The 20,414-nt window shown below is 43.2% G+C and overlaps 1 protein-coding gene and 2 long non-coding RNA genes across 4 annotated transcripts in view; 2 read left to right on the top strand and 1 right to left on the bottom strand.

Moving 5' to 3' along the window:
• The first annotated feature begins 378 nt into the window (after window positions 1-378).
• On the top strand, window positions 379-3,685 carry LOC143443629 (uncharacterized). The gene is made up of 3 exons (XR_013112764.1): window positions 379-485; window positions 1,020-1,180; window positions 3,362-3,685. It is a non-coding gene; the product is annotated as an uncharacterized LOC143443629 (long non-coding RNA).
• An 823-nt stretch (window positions 3,686-4,508) lies between these two features.
• LOC143443514 (uncharacterized) lies at window positions 4,509-11,138 on the top strand. Its single transcript, XR_013112593.1, has 4 exons — window positions 4,509-4,592; window positions 5,836-5,992; window positions 6,310-6,489; window positions 10,979-11,138. It is a non-coding gene; the product is annotated as an uncharacterized LOC143443514 (long non-coding RNA).
• Window positions 8,432-20,414, bottom strand: part of Ret (ret proto-oncogene) — a 44,256-nt gene continuing 32,273 nt past the window's right edge. The window contains exons 17-20 of one of the 2 annotated variants that reach the window (XM_034511973.2): window positions 19,532-19,669; window positions 17,676-17,775; window positions 11,953-12,100; window positions 8,432-10,691 (exon numbers count right to left, since the gene is read on the bottom strand). In XM_034511973.2, the coding sequence (XP_034367864.1) occupies window positions 10,534-10,691; window positions 11,953-12,100; window positions 17,676-17,775; window positions 19,532-19,669 (544 nt within the window). In that variant the 3' untranslated portion in view covers window positions 8,432-10,533. Of the gene's footprint in view, window positions 10,692-11,793; window positions 12,101-17,675; window positions 17,776-19,531; window positions 19,670-20,414 lie in introns of those variants that run through there. The other variant, XM_034511975.2, reaches the window with a different exon arrangement.

Below are 20,414 nucleotides of genomic sequence, written 5' to 3' on the forward strand. Positions count from 1 at the left end.
AGTCATTTTAAGTGAAGGAGTGCCTGTACTGTATTTACAGTTGCAACTGTTGAGCCCTCTCTGAAAAGCACTCACTTCACCAAGGAACATTTGGGAACAAGTAACCGAACATAAGCACTCAGCTGAGAAATGCCTTACAGACCAAAGTGGAGAATATTTCGGAGGCCCAATGGGCAATAGTTTGTGTGGTGGTTTGAATAGCTATGGCCCCCATAGACTCACATGTTTGGATATGCTTGGCTAACAGAGAGTGCACTATTAGGAGGTGTGGCCTTGTTGGAGTAGGTGTGGCCTTGCTGGAGGAGTGTCATTGTGAAGGTGGGCTTTGAGGTCTAATATATGCTCAAGCTACTTCCAGTGTAGAAGACTCAGTCTTCAGTTGCTTTCAGATCAAGATGGAGAACTCTCAGCTCTTCCAACATCATATCTGCCTGGACACTGCCATGTTTCCCACCATGATGATAATGGATTGAACCTCTGAAACTGTAAGCCAGCCCTAATGAAATGTTTTCCTTCATAAGAGTTGCCTTGGTCATGGTGTCTCTTCACAGAAAAAAAAAAAAAAAAAACCCTGACTAAGATAGTTTGTAATTAGCTGGGCGGTGGTGGTGCACGCCTTTAATTCCAGCACTTGGGAGGCAGAGGCAGGTGGATTTCTGAGTTCGAGACCAGCCTGGTCTACAGAGTGAGTTCTGGGATAGCCAGGACTACACAGAGAGAGCCTGTCTTGAAAAAAAAAAAAAACAAAAAAACAAAACAAAACAAAAAAAGATAGTTTGTAATTGCAAAAACAGAAGTCTCCAAATGACATTCCAACTCAGAAATCATTTCCCTCTGATTGTCTCCCAGAATCCATGTCCCTCTCACAAATTGCTTTGATTTGTCTCCTCCGCATCTGTCTATAACTTCCTTCATTTTGTTCAGATACCCGTCTAGTCCCCCGTAAACGCTATTATCTCTTTAAGGGCTCATACCTCCTATAAGCTGCATATGTACTACAGAATGTAAACTTTGGGCAGGGCCAACAGCGAGAAGATTCCCTGGGCAGAGGCACTTGCTGCAAAGCCTAAGGGCTGGAGTTTGATCCCTGGGACCATGATGGAAGAAGAGACTCTTGGAAGTTGTCCACTGACCTCCAGATGCACTGTGGCAGGCATGTGAATGTGTACATGGACACATGGTAAGTGAATGTAATAAAAATGTAAAAACAAATGTAAAAAAATTAAACAATAAAAATTTTAAAAAAAGAATTTTTTTTCTAGAAAAACTAGAAACAAACTATAATTAAGGATTTTCCTAGATAATACCAGCAATTAGTCATAGAATAACAGTATTTGGTGGAGAGGCATGCGATCCAGGATTACCTGATTCATTTCTACCTCTACAGTTCTACAATTTGAAATCTTAAATGGCAAAAGCAGGTGGACTTAACCAGAAAGGGACCCATAAGGTTTCTCTGTGTCCTAACACAGTCCATGAAAAGGCTCAAAACATGAGCCTGAAGCCTCTTAAAGCTCCATCTAAAATATTTGCAATAAAAGACTGGACTATAATGTTATCATACAATAAAAAGCTAATGTTAGAGATTGTCTTAGTTACTGTTTTATTGTTGTGAAGAAACACCATGACCAAGGCACCTTATAAAGGAAGCATTTTACTGGACACTTGTTTACAGTTTAAGAGGGTTAGTCCATTCATTATGGTGGAGAGTGTGGGGGCTGGCAGGCAATCAGGCATGGCAATGGTGCTGGAGCATATCTGAGAGTCTACATCTGATTTCCGTATTGCAGAGAGAATGTAAGACTGGGCCTGGCTTGGGCTTTTGAAACCCTAAAGTCCACTCCCAGTGACACACCTCCTCTAACAAAGCCACACCTCCTTCAACAAGCCACACCTACTCCTAATTCTGCCCAAGCAGTTCCACCAACTGGGGACCCAAGCATTCAAATATATGAGTCTATGGAGGGCATCTTATTCAAAACACCATAGAGATTTTGAGAATTAATTAGAAAGTATACTGTTACATTTGGAAGTTTAAAAAGCAACACTTTCAAATAACTTTCTTTGTGGAGTTAAAACTGAAGCTGGAGGTGTGATTATATAATGGAAGTGGGGTGAGGGATAGCCCCTTATCTGAGCTGCAAGACCAAGTAAGAATATCAAAAGGAAAAAAACCAAGGCAGGTACCAAAGTACCCGTGGCTTTGCACATCTAACAAGGGAAATTAGTTATGAATTCAGGTCATAGGTTTATTTTCTAGAGTTGCTGTAGCTGTCACCAACAAGGTGACACAAGAACACAGCCACTGGATTCTCATGGTTCTGGAGGCTGTAGCTCAACAGCAGGCATCATAGTCTGACTCCACAGTACTTTGGAGAAGCCTTTCTGACATTTCCTCTGGTGTTTCTGACATTCCTTGGGGGGCTTAGGGTTTCTGTTGCCGTGAAGAGACACCATGACCGTGGCAACTCTTATAAAGGAAAACATTTAATTAAGGCTGGCTTACAGTTCAGAGGTTTAGTTTATTATTGTCAGGATGCATGGCAGCAGGCAGGCAGACAGGATCCTGAAGGAGGATCTGAGAGTTCTAAATCTTGATCTGCAGGCAGCAGGAGGAGACTGAGGCATACCTGGCTTGACTTGAACTTCTGAGTCCTCAAAGTTCCCCAGTGACACACTTCTTCCAATAAGGCCACACCTACTCCATCAAGGGCCATACCTCCTAATAGTGCCAGTCCCTATGAGTCTATGGGGCCATTTTCATTCAAACCACCCCACTTAGTTTCCCTCAGTATCCTTGCATCTGCAACACCATCATAACTCTATCTTCAAACTGCTTTTCACTCTTCTCTTCTTTATGGTCACATATCCCTCTCTATTCAGTGACACCAGTCATTGGAGTCAGGCCCTCCCTAATTCACTATAACCCCAGTTTAATCTGCTTCCATATATGAAGGGAAGTATCTCCCTACTTCCAAATAAGGTCAAATCCACAGTTCAGGCAACAAGGACTCAAATGTATCTTCTGAGGTATACATTCCTACCCACTTAGATAGCATGCTTGCTGGTGTCTGGTACACACACCCACTGCTCTTTCTGCTTTACACTTTGCTTCCTAGTAGTACACCTTGCTTGTGGTAAACACTTAGCACAGATAACAAGCATTTCAGATGACCCACAGATGTTATCAGTTTCTCAGCCTTCACCCGAAAACATTGAGCCTTTGCAAGACGTACTTTCTGGCTGTGTGACATCAGCCCTGAAGAAGTCTCCTTAAAACCTTTTTAAGGATTTATTTTTGAGTACGAGTGTTTCACTTCCATGTATGTTTGTGCATGATGTTCATGCCTGCTCTCTGCAGAGGCCAGAAGATGGTTCCAGATTCCCTGAGGTTGAAGTCACAGGTGGTTGCAAGCTACCATTTGGGTTCTGAGAACTGAACCAGAATCCTCTGCAAGAGTTAAGTGCTTTTAACTGCTGAGCCATTACCCCTACCCACTGTCTTGAAATCTTAATAAGGAGAAGCTTATTTGTTGGGGTAACATTTTCATGCACTATTCGAAGATGTGTTTCTGTCCTTCCTCACATACCTGGGGTATTCTCTGATTGGCTTTAATAAAGAGCTGATAGCCTATTGCTAGGCAGGAGAGGGAAGGGTCAGACTTCAGGGCAGAGATAGGAACTCTGGGGAAGAAGTGAGGGGTGGGAGGGTGTGGGGTGAGATTTACCAGCCAGACAGGGAGGGAGGAAGGAAGTCCTACCTACAGGGACATAGTGAGAGGTAACAGGTCATGTGGCAAACATGGATTACAATAAATGGGTTACTGAAGTTATACGAGCTAGTTGGGAACAAGCCTAAGCTTTCATAAATAACAAAAAGTCCCCATGTCAATTTTGGGGGCTGATGGGTAGAAACAGTCCAATGATATATTCTCTTCAAATTAATACCAAGTAGAGCCTCTGGGCTGTTTGGGAGGTTCCAGAGGGCCTTTCCATACACAGGCAGGTTGAAATTACTCCACATCGATCTTTGTTTTCTGCATCATACCAGTTAGGGAGAGGAAATGACAGGAGTAGAACTAATTAATACTTCTAGTAGGTTCTACAAAATGATTATCCACACTTCCCTAATGTGACTCAAAGGCAGAGCTAGAAAAATGATTAAACCTGCACTTACAGCCTATGGTGATTAGTCTAGGCTTTCAACTTGATTTGATCGGGGATCAGCTAAGAGTCATGCTTCTGGGTGGTCCTGTGAAGGTACTTTCTGACGATTAACTGAGGGAAAGACCCTCGCTCAGAGCAGGTGGCACCTTCCCATGATGGTACCAGTGTAAAGAGGTTTAAGGGAAAATTGGTACTTACTGTCTGCCTTTGCTTCTTCCTGGTGAGTGCATTTATCCTGTTGCTATGTTCTGTTGACATTGAAACCAGGTTCTTCACACTCTCGAGATCAAATGAAGACCAACACCTCTCTTGGAATCCCCCCAGCCCTTCAGTATCAGATCCAGCCTCACGATCTGAAGAGCTTCTTGGTTTTCAGCCTCTCCAGTGTGAGGACAGCTATTGTTGGACTGTACAGCCCATATCGTGTAAGCCAAGCTAATAGTTCCTACTTTGTAATATGGCTTTATTATGTTTGTTCTGTCTCCCTAGAGAAACCTAACGCATATCCTACCAAGGGCTTCTCATGGCTGGTACTAATAACACCATTCTGTTACTGTAGAAACCAAGAAGGCAGGCAGTTATTTTTTTTTTAAATAACAGGTTTGATTGCTAAATTTTCATCTGTATACATCGTGTTTTGCCCACTGCTGCCCTTTCTCACTACACTTTCTTCCCTCCTTCTCACTCCCAGGTCAGCTAATTTCTGGCTAGATTCTATTGCTCTTTCCTGCTTACATTACCCTTCATCTCTACAGCATGGGATCCTGTCTCTCTGATGCCTTTCAAGGAAGGAACCTGGTGACTGTCCTGCTCTCTGCCCTCACGCCAATGTATTAGATCCTCATGAGAAATCTGATTTGATACTTACTGGTGGATGAACCATATATCAGCATTGACCTTAGAAGTTACCCAGTAGGCTACATTGTACCAGTTTAAGCTCTCCTTTAGAATGTAGACCTCCACCTGAAACAAATGCCAGTCTATGTGGCTGATAGCACAAACAGCTTGTCAAATGGCTAGGTCAGGGGACAAACACAGAGACAAGACAGGATTTATTGATTTATTGATTTATTGATTTATTTATAGTGCACAAGGCTTTGGATGTTTGTGACTTTCTTCTTGACTTACATTGCCATAAAAAGGCCAGCGAGTTAAGTAGCTTTTACACTTCTATTTCCCAGAGAAGACTGTCCCAAAGGAGGAGGACTCTGCCCAAAGGGGTTATATTGAAGCAAAAACCAAACCAAACCAAACCAAACCAACCAACCAAACAAACAAAAACCTGCTACAGAAAACTATTATGCTAAACAGGAGGCTTACCTAAAGCTTTGGTTAAAACCAAGTAACTCCGAAAAGGATGACCTCTGTGAGGCTCAAGAAGGCATTATAAAACACACATTTAGACTGGGGACTGTTTTCTTTCTGAATCTCAGGTGTCCCTGAAAGTGGCATGGTAGCACCAGATGATTTCAGACAGATGTTCGCTCCATTTCTCTTTGAAATGCCTCACAGGTTCAGACAAATTAACTCCTCCCTGTTGTGTGACGCTGTTCCTGAGAAACATGAATGAATGTCAATGCCTTCCACATAGGGAACTAGTAAGACAGTCTGACTTGGGGAACCCATGAGTTTCTTTGGGTGACTTACAGTGGCACTCACGACCCACAGGCAGCGGCATTGGCAAAAGCCCATGCCAGCATGGACACCAAGACATGGAGGCTGGAGCCCTGAAGCTTTCTGCACAATGTGCAAGCAGTTCAAAAGGTTGTAGTCTTCTCCCCTGAGCAGCAAAGAACTTATCCTTTGCAAGGCAGCCACAATGCAGGTAATTCCTATCATACACCTTTAAAATTGCAATCTGCTGTAATACTTCCTGCTCCAAGCATTTTCTAAGAAGCCAGAATTCTTCCATCTGTAAAACACTTCCTTTTTTGAGGCAGTGTCGCCTACTGTGGTGGTGACCTTGTCTTAGCCTCCCAAGTGTCAAGAGTACTCCTAATTTTTGTGATCCTGGTATCTCCCCTGCCTGGTAAGCATTTACTCCCATTCTTAAGAATCACTCTTTATAAGTCCACTTTTCTATCTATAAACTGAGATGTAAATCAGAGCTTCAGGTCTGATCCTTGACCCTACGTTTTTCAGGAATTCAAGAATGTCAGTCTACCAGGCCCCATGGCCTGAGTCACCAGAAAAATTCCCAAGTCCTTTAAACTTTTCAAAGGAGACCCAAGTTGTGTGAAAGCCATGTCTTGATGGAAATGGAGGCTCACAACAGGGCTACAATACAGGCACCACCCATCACCTACAGTCCTCTGGCATCAGGTAGTGTAAGCAGCCGTAAGTATTACCTAAACATGGACTACACACTCCTAAACCCATGAAAGGATTGGAGTGAGGTGAGATGAAAACAGAAAAACAAAAACAAAACAATTGCTCCAGTCCTAAGTATAAGCATGACAACAATGAAACAGACCCTTTAAAAAAAAAACCTTAATTTTTTGTTAATGAAGTTGACCATTTTCAAGATATCTTTATTATGAAATATCAAAAATGTTTCTGCCCCAAACTAAAAACTGGCTATTGTGTTTACGCTGTAGAATGTATCTCCCTTACCTTTCTTAGCAACACTTACTTTTACCTTGAACTACTGTGTCAACTGACACAGGTACCCTAGTACAGAACAGAGCTGTTAAAGTCGTAATGGCTAGAATGGTCTCAGGCTGTGGGCTCCAGGTCCCCATTCAAGACGTGTCCCTGTCCAGTCTCCCATGCCTGAGCTTCAGCTGAGACGTCTTATTAGCCAGGTCTTGTAATTTAACACGTCCCTGTAGCTGCAAAGACATCTTGTCACTTGCCACAACACACAATGCCAGAGTCACAACGATAAACTAGGTTTTTTTTATATATATATAACGTTCAATGTTTTGTCTCCGTAACCCTGGAAGTGAATGAGGCTTATCCTCAAGAGGTTCACTGGCCTTGCTATAGGGTATGACAATGTGCCCAATTAACCACTCTATATGCAAGATGTGGTTCCTCATGATATTACCCAAGATATTCCATCCTGTGAATCCCCAGTGAAGTGGGAAACTCTATGGAGTTCAGCTAAGGTGCTATGATCAGATGGGAGACTTTCTTCTGTATTGGCTGGCAGCAGAAGCCATGGTGGCAAATCTGCAGAGAATCCCTGCTCTTTCTGACCAGCCCTCTAGAGGCAGGGGAAGCTGAATATGCTATGTGAAGGTGCTTAAAGGAGCGGGATGGCTGCCCTCCACTCTGCCTGCCTAGGGAGAAATGCTTTCTTAAAACAGTGGGAAGGATGCTTCCCCTTTCTTTTCTTACATAGGAAGTATTTATCTAGGACGTGTTCTTGGATCTGCTTAAATAGTTCTCCACCCAAATAAGCTGACCACACAGCAGGATATGAGAGGAAGGAATCTTTCAAAGGAGTTGGTATGTTGTTTAGGGGGAAGTAACGAGTAACAATACACAGGGACACACATGACCCTCCATAGTCTATGCTGTTGAAAAAGGAAGTTTGCTTCCAACATATTAATGTAAAAGACTTCCCCGAGGTACTTCTGAAGCTTCAGCATGTATTTCTTTCCAGCTTTTGTGGTCCAGACTCAAGTAGGAGAAAGCAAAGGTTGTCAGGATGGCCCGAGTTTGGTCCTGATGGGTGAGGCAGTTATTGGGTGATACATGCAAAGTCTATGAGCACACATGTGTGCACTGGAAATGACTCCGGCTCTTGGCACTCAACACACAATGTGGTTACAGACCAGACTGGTATTAACAACTCATGTTTGTCACCGCCTTGGACGGAGGCTAAAACAAACTAAGTAGCTGGTGTGTTAAGCTTTCTAAGTGGCTGAGGACAGTTTCCCTCCACCGTCTGCCATGTTTGTTCATGACTATGCACATTTTAAGTTTTAGTAACTGAGAGATTACTGAAGTTTCAGGAAATTAACAGCTAAGAGTTCCAGATAGCAGTGACTATCAAAACTGGCCACTATTTGTTCTGGGGAAGGCCACCTGTAAGGAGGATGTCCCTGACTTCAGGGAGGAAATCCTAGAGTCACAGGGTTCGTTGACTTTCATTTGAATATTGTACAAGACACCAGTGACACCACCAAGAGCCACTGCTTCGTCATTGTTGCTCTTCCACAGTTACAACAGATTCTGTGACATTTGAATTATGTGTAGACTTCAAAATCAGCAAGCTGATTTTTTTTTGCAACCAGGAAGTTAAAACGAGAGAAAAAGTTGACACATTTTATGATTTATCATTTTATTTACACAACTGAAATTATTTCCTTAGTCACCTTGATTACAAAAACAAGTCAACATGGTATGGTTTAATAGCCTTTCTTAAATGGATCTTACAAATTTTAGTGGCTGACAGATTGCTACTTAATACTCAGTCATATTTAATATATAGTAACTTCTGCATATATGTAGATGAAAAATCTGTTGGATAGCGCTAACAAGTATAGGTACTTTTAACAAGTATGGGTACTTTTCTATCTCTGGAATAGACAGACAAATGGTTATTAGTCAAGTGTTAATTCCCCACAGATGGGCCAGCTATTGAGACTTGCAGCTCAGCCCTTGAGAGCTAACCTGCTGTAGCAATTCACACTTACTATGCAGGCATGTTGAATAATTTGAATTTATCCATATTTCTGCATTTAATAAAACTATTATTAAGCATATCTGAAAAAAATGGGTCCCATGACTAGAGATATTTATATAAAGAAAACCTTATCACAGTGTATCTGAAAAAAAAAATGGCCCAAACTAAAGCCATATTATATGCTGAAATAAGCATTTTCATCTTTCTGTCTGGCTATGTGTGCACATGAATTATTACACACACTCCATAAGGCTCTATCCGGTATACTTATCTGAGCATTCTCAGCCACATAAAATGTCATAATTTTACCGTGTTTGTGAAATGCCCATAAAATATAGTATTTTATTATGACTATTTAAAAGTCCTATCACAGTGCTTGAAGTCTGAAGACCAGGCAGTGTTTTGGTAATGTGACTTTTTCGTGGGAAGTGACAGTCCATAACAGCCAAAGAAACTTCCAAGAGCCACCCCCTAAAGCCCTGGAGGAGTGCAGAGTGTCTGCGGCTACAACTGTCAGTACAGAAAGACAAGGACCTTACACATGAGTCGTGGTCAGAACGGAGGAGACCAAAACACGTACCATAGCAGCATAAAGGACAGATGGGGAGAGCTGATCCATGTGCCTTTCACACAAGCTCTATAAGAGCTAAAACCTTGTTCTCCCACCTCAGTCGGTGTCAGGGAACTTCTAATACAACTAGACAAACTTATCTTTCCCTTTGGGTATGAGTTGACAAGATAGGGATTAAAACAAGACAGACCCACCTGTCCCCAAGCACTGGATGAGCACACTCTTTAGTGGCTAGGGTGCACAGCAGTGTGCTGAGGGGCAGCATTTGTGGCTCAAGGCTTGTTACCACAATTCTGGGCCTGAAGGCCACTCCACTCCAAATGCCCCGCTCTTCACCCTGTTCTGGTCAGCGGGTAGGAATCACGCAGCGTTGAACGTGAGATGTGGCCGAGAGCTCAACAGGGGGGACTACGTCTTGTGGGGTCACTTCTTTCCAGTCGCCTTGTACATAGCAAGGGTAACACCAAATCTCTCCATTGTGCTAAATCTAAGAGCCATTTAACCATGACAGAAACAGAGCATGTTCCTAAGAAAAGGCTACATACATGGTTAAAAAACCCAAAAAATCTGTATTCAGGCTGTCATATGCTGAGCCGAGGACAGCCCTGAGGCTCCCTTCTCCCCCTCCAGCCCTAGTGGACCTGATTGGGTGCCAACTACCCAGTCCTATGCTGGGCTTTCCTTCTAAACAAGGACAGGTTTTTCAACTGATGTTGTTTGTATGTGTGCTTCATGTTAAAACATCCTTTGGGCGTGGTAGGTTTTTATCCACCAGGAAAATCAGACATTTCAGGTACAATTTCTCATCCAAGTTGTGAATGGCAGACCCCACACATGTGAACACAGAGTTCGAGGTGGCTACTGATGGGCAGACCAACAGAGGTACTACCCAATGCTAAAAGGAAAGGGGGTCTAACCAGAGACTCGGAGCACCCACCCAGTGGGACAGGTGTGCTAGGAGGGAGGACCACCAGGAGGGAGGACCACCAGCTACTTGAAGTAAAACCATTTTGAAAACCAGCTAAAACAAACTACAGAAAACAAGTCTGCCACCTGGGGCTGGTCTTGGCCAGTATGATGTGCACAAAGGACCGGTGGACTTGATGCTCTTGGCATGTTTCTTCCCCCTTGGGAGTCCATTACCGTTCACAAAGAAATGTTAGCTATCAAATGTGTCCATTAATTTTGCCGCTGAGGGTGAAACCATCCAGTTAGCATATACACTATCATTTGCATATCTTGGGAACCCAGTGCTAGTGCCATCGGCTCTCGTGAGTGGTACAGGACTCTCTCCAGGCCAGTTCGGGTCTGACATGCCTAAAAATGAAAACAGATAATTTGTTCTGCACTGAAGAACTCAAACTTCATGTGCAGACAGTAAGGCCTTGGCAAAACTCCCTTTGACGGTTAAACCAACTTGCGCTTTCTGTGCCAATTCCATGAATGGGTTTACATCTCAGGTTTCCAAAACAACTGTTCTAATGTGGGGCAACTTCATGTACTCCTGGTAAAGGTAATTTAGCAGAAGCTACCAAGCTCAACATCTATGAGTTTAGAGTCTCAAATCTAAACAGATCTGGTGAAACACTTAACTGTTTTCCCAGGACAGTGTAAAGCATCAGCGAATGGCTGGACTTTGTAGCGGGACTGCTCTACGAGTTCTTCACTTGTCATCTATGCTAAAGTGGAGGAGGAAGGCTTCCTTTCCCACAGGGGGTGCACACAAGCTGCCCTGCAGCACTGTCAGTACAAGGCATGGAGTGAGGACTCGTGACTCAGGAAGCATGCAGAAAGAACCTACCTTAGCTTGAAACTGCAAGACTTCAAAAAGCATCAATGAGCAAGTTAGGAAGCAGAAAAAAATTTCAAGTATTTAATCCAAGACAAAGAAGGAGTTTTGGCAAGAACCGTATTTACTGTCCATTGCAAGGCCACAGCACCACAGACTATGTTCTTTCAGAAAGCATTGGCTCAGTATTTAGCACTGGCTTCGTAAGTGACAACATCGTGATGGGGATAGGGTGCAAAGGATGTGAAAGCAGCAGTCTGGTGTCTGCCCAGGGCCCACATGGTTTCCCCACTGCCCCCCACTGCCTGGCGATGGACACAGAGCTGGAAGTGAGAATATAGACGTCTTCCACGAGGCACACACCAGCCCAGGAGCAGCCTGGGGATACCCTAGCTATGTTATCACTGCGAGCTGGGAATGCCAGCTTTCCCTGGCAAAATTTACTCCCTCCCCAGATCAGGTAAATTTAAGTAACGAAGTCAGAAGTACTATGATTTGCTTCCCAATGGCCCCTGAGAATTCTGCTCTAATCCGCTTCTCCTGTGTCATCTTAAGTTGCTGGGCTGTGTAGTAATGACACTTATTTTCACATCCTTTGAGAAAGACATAGCTGCAAAATGCCTGAATGTATGTAAACTAGATGCAAAGTCAGATATTTACAAAGAAAAGGGTTCAGAGGAGGCTTTGGTTTCGGTGGGATCAGAAACACTTTTAAAAAGCGTTACAGAGTTGGGATGGTGCAGAAGGGACAGCGTTGCTAGAATCTAGTAAATGCATGTGAAATTCTACCATAGAGTTTGTTTTCAATCCATGTGGAAGGGAGGGAGCGCGGGAGGGGAGCATTGTTACAGTCCACCAGGGGTGTCTCCTCTTCTGAGAGCCCATCGTCATAGAGCAGTGAGTCTGAAGGGGTGGATGCAGCCAGGTCCAAGTAGTCCTGGGAGAGAGAGAGAGAAAGAGAGATGGCCAGTTATCGTTGACCCTGGGCCATTCCTAAACCTAAACAGGGCCCCTTTATGCTCATGGGGCAGAGGTGCTGGCTCTACCCCTACCCTATACTGTTTCTTGGCCCCTCTATAAGACCACAGCCTCCATCCAGGAGGATGACACTGAGGTAAGGCACTAGGGTTCCTTAATCCAACCAAGAGCAGAGGGCTGGGGAAGTGGCTTCTTTGCATAGTCTTGGGCCTGAAAGCACTTGCTGTGATCACATTATTCCTGTAGAAACATAATGTGCCATTCAACCCAAATGGATGCTTTTCAGCTTCCCTCCCAGGACCTCTGCTGTTACAGGGCACAGATATAGATACGGGGACCTCAACTCCCATGTACAACAAATGTAAGGTGCCTGCTACTTGTGTTACACCACTTAACTACGTAGCCAATTCCAGTGTTGTCCTGGCTGTTTCTCAACACTGCAATTTTGGCATCTATTGTAACTTCTGCTCAGGACAACCCTAAACCCACACATCTTGAAGATTTTCTCAAGAAACAAAACTGTGTTAATGCAGTCAAGGTTGTTCATCACTTTCTCTATCAGATTTAGTATATCAATTTTATGCTGAGATCTTTGATCCATTTGGAGTTGAGTTTTGAGTAGGTTGACAAACATGGGTCTACTTGGATTCTTCTATAGGCAGCCATCCAGTTTGACTAGCACTATTTGTTGAAGACGTGTCTTTTCCTGGTATATTTCTGGCTTCTTTATCAAAAGACAGGTGTCCATAGGGTTGGGTCTTCAGTTTTGATTCCAATGATCAACATGCCTATTCCTGTGTCAGTAATGTAGTCTTTTTTTATTACTTAGCTTTGTGATACAACTTGAAATAAGGGATAGTTCTTCTATCGATCAGGATTATTTTAGCTATCCCGATTTTTTTTGTGTGTTTCCATATGATGTAAAAAACTGCCCTCTCAAGATTTGTGAAGAGAACTGTGCTGTTATTTTGACAGAGATTGCACCGTAGATTGCTTTTGGCAGGATGGCCACTTCCACACTATTAACAGTACCAATCCATGAGCATGGGAGAGCTTTCCATGTTCGGCTATCTTCTTCAGATTTTTTTCTTCAATGTCTTAAAAGTTTACATCATGCAAGTTTTTCACCTGCTTTGCTCAAGTTATCCTGAGATATTTTATTATTATTATTATTTAGGCTTTTATGAAAAATGTTGTTTCCCTGATTTCTTTCTTAGCCCATTTGTTATTTGTACACAGAAGAGCTACTGATTTTTTGTAAGTTAATTTTGTACCTAGCTACTTTGCTGAAAGTGTTTATCACCTGTAAAGAGTGTCCTGGTGGAAACTTTTGGGTCACTTGTTTACTATCATATTATTTACAAAGAAAGATACGTGACTTCTTCCTTTCCCATTTGTATCCTTTTCTCCTTCAGTTGTCTTATTGCTCTAGCTAAAACTTCAAGTGCTACACTGAACAGGTACGGTCAGAGTTGATAACCTCGTCTTGCTCCTGATTTAGTGAAAATGCTTCCAGTTTCTATTTAAGTTGATGTTGGCTATGGGCCTGCTGTAAAACTGCCTTTACTATGTGTTGAGGTATGTCCCTTGTATCCCTAATCTCTTCAGGACTTTTATCATGAAGAGGATTTTGTCAAAGGCCTTTTCTGCATCTAATGAGATGATCCTGTGGTTTTTGCCTTTAAGTTTGTTTATATGATGGATTACATTTACCCATTTACCCATGTTGAACTATCCCTGGATTTCTGGGATGAAACCTACTTATCACCATGGATGTTCTTTTTGATGTGTTCTTGGGTTTATTGAAAAAATTTGCACCTATGCTTATAAGGGAAATGTCTGATTTTTTCCTCTTTGTTGTCTAGGTATTACAGTAATTGTGGCCTCATAAAATGAACTGGGCAGCGTTCGCTGTTTATATTTTGTAGAATAATTTGAAGAAGAATATTGGCATTAATTCTTCTTTGAAATTTTGCTAGAATTATGTGCTAAAACCATCTGGCCCTGGGTCTTTTTGGGGGGGGGGCGATTGGGAGATTTTTAATGATTGCCTCTACTTCACTAGGGTTTACAGATCAGTTTCAATTGTTTATCTGATGTGGATTTAACTCTTTGAAAAAAGTATCCATTTATTTTAGATTTTCCAATTTGGTGAAGTACAGGTTTTCAAGTATGTTCTTATGATTCTCTAGATTTCCTCAGTGTTTGTTGTGATTAAGTCCCCCTTTTCATTTCTGATTTGTTAATTTGGGTACTCTCTCTCTTCTCTGAGTTAATTTGGAAAATACTTCCTCAACAGAACACTGTTAGCACAGGCACTGAGATAAACAATTAATAACAGGATGAAACTGAGAAGCTTCTGCACAAACAAGGACACTGTCGCTTAGACAAAGTAGCAGCCTACAAAATAGGCAAAGTGTAAGAGACAGAAGGGATGGAGGACACCAAGGAAATAGGGCCTTCTAAATACAGAAAGGCCAATGCACATATTAAAGACTGAAATAGCATGCACAGGTCTGCACTAGACAGAGTCCTAGAGCTGAAAGGAGAAGTGGACATATGCCCTCATCCCTAACGCAGAAGCAATCTCCGTTTGACAACCATTTGCAAATGAAAATTTAGTTTTTTCAAGTCTCACTGAAGAAACAAATTATTCTAGAGTAGGCTACATGCCCAGCAGGAGATATCCAGCAGAAAATGAACTCAGCCACATTTTTGGAGGTTCCTTGTTGGGTCAGAATACATATATGTATACATATACATCATGTACATGTACATATACATATATGTTAGGAGCTGTCATAGGAGAATAACTAGCAGGTGATCTTCCCGAGATAACTCCGCCATGGATTAAAAATCTATGATGGGGCTCTAGTAGGCAAGGTTCAGAAGAAATTCATTTTAGGAAAGATTCCTGCTATTAATATGCTTTTCCTGTTATAATTAAATACACACAACAATCACTAGGTATTAGCCTACCCCTCTGAGCAGACCTCTGCAGAACAATGAAGATGTACTGTCTTGTACATGTTGTATCTTGTAGTGATATTATATAGACGAATAGATGATTTCTGAATCCTTAATGATGATCCTGTAAGAATTCCTAAATTTATAGTAATCATTTAAGCTCCTTTAATAACACTATTAAATACTTTCTGATAGTAAAAACTACAACAAGAACTCTGCCAGTCTTTGGTGTCACGAGTTACTTGCTTCTGAGACAGTAAGCAGGCATTCTGCAACTTAGAACACATTCCAGGCAGTTGTAAAACCATTAACCAAAGGTCATTAAAAAGGGAACTAACAATTTATTATAGTGCTAGGACAGAAGATAAAATATTGACTGGGTTTGTCTATACAAAACCTCACTAATAACTTAGTCATGTTTTTTAACTCTCCATGAACCTGCAAAGCTGGTGACAAGTGACGAATGTTTAGCCAGACAATTTCTCCTAATGGACATGCATGTAAATATTGTAAACTTATTTATGATTTGAATTTATGTGTAAACTTGTGATGAACCTTTTAGCATATGCTCATGTATTCTGAAAGATGTTTAAGTGCTGAGGACAAAGAGAAGAGTTTGCTTGCACTCTCTCCTTACCTGGCTTTTCTTAGATTCTGCTTGTCCCGTTTCTTAGGCCCCATATCCCCCCTTTTCTTACAAGTCCTTTCCTTCCCCCTTTTTCTTGACGAGCTTTCATAGGAAACTTTTTACAACTTAGAAGTAAATGCTAAAATCACTTTTCAAAGTATCCCTTTTCCTTCCTGGGACTTCAAATAGCAGACAAAGTAAGAGCCATGCAATTCTTGTGGAGATAAAACAGAGGCTACTTTAAATCTCTTGCTGTTTTAGGATAAGGTGCTAAACAGTTCCTCAAAGGAACTCAGAGCGGGTCGGCTACCGAAGCAATGTGACTTAGAATTGAGATAGAAAAACGTTTTACTATTATACAGCAACCCTCAACTTCTCATAAGACCAAGTCTTACTCCCACTGACTCTTCCTCTGCCGCTGCCTCAAGAACCACCAAGAACAAAAAAGAAGACCCCCTGGGGCTGACCTCCAGCACATATACATACACATACACAAACATTATAGTTTCAGTTTTGTATTGTTATTGGATTCCCGAATGTGCAAACAAATATGTCTTTGTATTTGTATCTGTTTCTTGTGCTTTTTCTTTGGCTCTTTACTTTCTGTTTGTCTTATCCTATTCTGATTTGGTTTTGTACCTTATTATATTTTATTTCACTTTATTATTATCTCTTAGCTACCTATTATTATTATTGTTATTTTTGCTAATGAGAGACAGAAAGGGAGTGGATCAGTCAGGGAGGGGAGGTGGAGAGGAACTAGGAGTATAGGGAGGGGAAAACATGGTCAGAATATATTGTATGAGAAATCTACTTTCAATAAAAGGAAAAACCAACGAAACTGAGTTTTTTTTTTTTTAATCTGTGGGAATGTGTGTAATAAATGTAGTGTATGTGCACATCTGTGTGGATGTATCTGTGACACCTGAGAATGACATCCTGCTCTGCCACTCCTCACCTTGGTCCCTTAAGACACGGTGGGTCTGTCACTGAATCTGGAGCCATTTCTCAGCAAGTCCCACCAATCAGGAGATTTCTGTCCTTGTCCTTGATAGTACTGGCCACACTTGGCTTTTTATATAGATGCTGGGATTTGAACTCAGGTCCTCGTGATTATGCAAGTGTTCTTACTGGCTAAGCCACCTCTCCAGCAACACAAGCTGCTGTATTTTATTGCTGGGAGCCAAGACCGTGCATGTACTCTTTTGGAATCTGAAGGAAGGGCAGCTTTTAATAAAGATGAAGACAAGTCCTCAAAAGGGGGTAGTGTGACTGAGGATGCCTGTTTGGTCCTGTTTGGCCCTGTTTACCTGGCTCCCTAGCATCCAGTACGAACAGTACAAACAGTTGCTCAATAAATATTAGGCAAAAATTATTCAGCCTTCTCAGCAAGGCACAGAGGCTGACTGTTCCCACTTGTTTTGTTTGGCTGACACCAGGCTTTGGAAATCTACATGAGCAGTAAAGTTATTAAAATTGGGAGACAACATGAACTTCTTAAAATTCAGAGGACCTGGCTTGCAGGGTCTCCTATTCCTGTAGGTCCCACGTGGTGAGAGCAAGACGCCCTTGAAGGGACACTCATATTGCCAGAGTTCTAACCCTAGTCACTGCCTACCCCCAGTACCCCAGAGCTTACGCATTTAGGACGTGTGCTTCAAGTCTTTGGCATTCTTTTCCGTTATTACAAAAGCTCTCCTTTGGTTTTGAAATACTCTTCAGTACTTGCCTGTGAAGAGCTCTTGTCTGAAGACAAGCTAGAAACCAAGATGTTTTCATTACTGAACAGCCCAAGGGGACTGGCTTAAGTGGCAGGTTTTCATCCACTGCCTGCCCTGTGGTATAGCACAGTCATCTCCCTCTGGCCTTGCAGTGTAAGCACAGAGAGCCTCAAACTACTATCCCAAGGTGAGCCTTTGGCAGTGACTCTGGGACTCACTCTGCTCTTGACCATCATCTTCTCCAGATCCTTGCTGATGTCAGCAAACACTGGCCGCTTGTCTGGCTCCTGCTTCCAGCACTGCAGCATCAGGCGGTACCTGGAGGGAAGCAGAGGTGGGTGGTGAAGCCCTGGCAAGGTCGGCACACTGGGTCTAAGGGGGCTATGTCTCCTCTCTCTAGGCTCTTTCTAAACCATTTGCAACTCTGAGCTTCCAAGTTGGACGAAGAGGCAGGACACTGACACTGTGGTGCATCCCCCTGGTGGCCTCTCTCCAGAGGGGTTTATTGTTCTCTCCTTATACCAACATGAGCATTCAGTGTTTCCACCCTGCGCCCACTGAGTAGGTGGCTCAGTAGAAAGCAAAGTCCTTAAAATGTGTAGAAAGGAGAAACTGACTGAAGACACTTACAGGTGGAAACAAATACAATGTCTAATTATAACAACTTTCTGACTGGATTTGAGGGAACATCAAACCTGGCTCTGTATTCTTATTCAAAAGTCCATGGCTGGAGACGTCCCAGGCTCTAGGATAAAACCTGCTGTTATTTTTACTTTGCTAAACACCATGCTGTCACACTGCTTTCAAAATATTCATATTTATACCCAGAGACCCGGGCTCAGGCTTGGTCAGAGAAGTTTCTTCTTCTTTTTTCTTTTCTTTTCTTTATGTGGTGAGTAGTGGTCAACAGAGACACACATAACTGGTCAGAGCGCCATGAATAAGAAACTCTGCTTAGTTAGTACTTAGCCCTAAACCGGCCATATACAGCAATGTCCGCTCTCTCAGTCAAAGCCCAGGAAACATCATGGATGAGGAGGCAGAATGGATGTAAGGTGCAGGCAGAGATTAGGGAGGAGCACTGTGTGGTCTTCTGGACATGGCATGGGTGCTGCACTCACAAACTCATAGTGGCTCTGTTTCCTGTCACATGACCAGTGATGTGCCACATTTCTGGCACAAACGGAGTAGATAATCTCTAGGCCCCATCCTTTGCTTATGGGCTGCTGGCAGTGAACAGTTGCTGTGGGAGGGAGACTCATTCTCCCTGAAGGGTGTGGCCACTGAAAAGGTTCCCACGTTGCAGTGGATGGCCCCACACCCATGTGCATATATATAGGCAGGACTAATTGGTCTTTAATGGGTTATCCCAAAATGAGATGAAATGGGAGAGGGGACACGTGGCGAGGGTGTGGGTGTGGGGGAGCTGGAGGAGGGAAATGGGGTAGGTGTGATTGGATTTCATCACATAATTCTACGGAAAGCTCAAGGATTTAAGAATTGAGAAACCAAGCTTATCCGGCTCTCAGTCTTATCTCTGTCCTGAACCCTGCTTCCCCAGAAGCTGGGAGTGGCCAAGGGTTCCAGAGCTGTGATGTGTGTGTTATGTTGGGTGGCTGACTGCCATCCCAGTGCTTGAGGTGGCATCTTCCCCACTCTGGCATGCCTAACCTTGCTCTCAGCTAGGCACTGATCGTGGCACGAATGTACCAGTGTATCCAGTTATTGTCCCTACTCCTTTTAACCTGGTCTCTGGACCATCTGATTAGCTGTCTGGTATAAATCACAGCGGCTTTGGGATGCTGGCACTCTTGGGCTGAGGCTGTCTTTGCCCTCTGCCTCGCTGTTCTGATGTCCCTTGCACACGTCCTCCCTTCCACACACCGTGCAGAAGGAACCCCAGCATCTCTTTATCTCATGACTGTTGATGGCTCTCTGTCACTCCCGTCACCAGCTTACTCAGGTGGCACTGGGCTTCTTGGGAAGGAGAAGAGAATGGACGGCTGTTTTACTTCCCATCCAGGGCCTAGAATATGAGGGCCAGAGGCTGGCTGGGCAGAAAAAGTCCACTCACATTTCCTCACTGCAGTTGTCTGGCCTCTCCATCCTGTGGCCTGTCTTCAGAAGGTTGAAGAGTCGTTCAGGAGGAATTCCAGGGTAGGGGTTGCCTCCCAGGGTCACGATCTCCCATAGCAGCACTCCAAAAGACCACCTGTGGCAAGGAAGGGAAGCAGTGAGCAGCTTCCTGGCTCCTGGAGCCCCCTTAGTGGACCCTGGATCTCTATGTCTGTAACTGACCTAATCAGCTGCCAGCACCTACATGGATCACACACAGGGATCTCAGCCTGACTCTGCTGCACAGGCAGGTGTGTGACAGAGCTGAGATGCTAGGGTCCCAAGCTGCTACCACCGAAGCAACGACCTTTAAAGAGCCAGATCCTAGCAACAGAACTAGGGTGTGCTAGGAAATTTTCATAAAGTCTTTAGAAAATATTTAGTAGTAAGAGAAAACTATGGGGTGGGGATAAAAACATCACGAAACATGTTATCATCTGTGATGACGCATGTATGTTCGAGCTCCAGGAAAGAGTCGAAGGTAACCACAAGGGAGGAGCCCGCTGTGATTCAAGGCTGTTTGTCCCCTACTGGTTTTTTCTTTGCATTTTCCAATTCTTCTAAATCAACTTGTTGTCATCAGAAAACTATTGTTTGGAATTGCTTAAGAAAGAACTCGATTTTCATAGCTCTCTATTCAAGATCTGCATGTCTGCAAGATTGCAGAACACTTCTAAACCAAGTATTTTGTCTTTAGAAAAACAAATCACATCTTGTCATCTGTCTGCAAGTTCCTGAACCCCACCTGTAGGCAGGTAAACATCACAGGATGCTGTGCCTGACTCATGCCGTCCAGCAGCCTTGGGAGAAGAGAGGAGAGGGTGTGGAAGAAGCAAGGGGCC

This window comes from Arvicanthis niloticus, chromosome 9 (genome assembly GCF_011762505.2).
Source record: "Arvicanthis niloticus isolate mArvNil1 chromosome 9, mArvNil1.pat.X, whole genome shotgun sequence".
NCBI classification, from domain to species: domain Eukaryota; kingdom Metazoa; phylum Chordata; class Mammalia; order Rodentia; family Muridae; genus Arvicanthis; species Arvicanthis niloticus.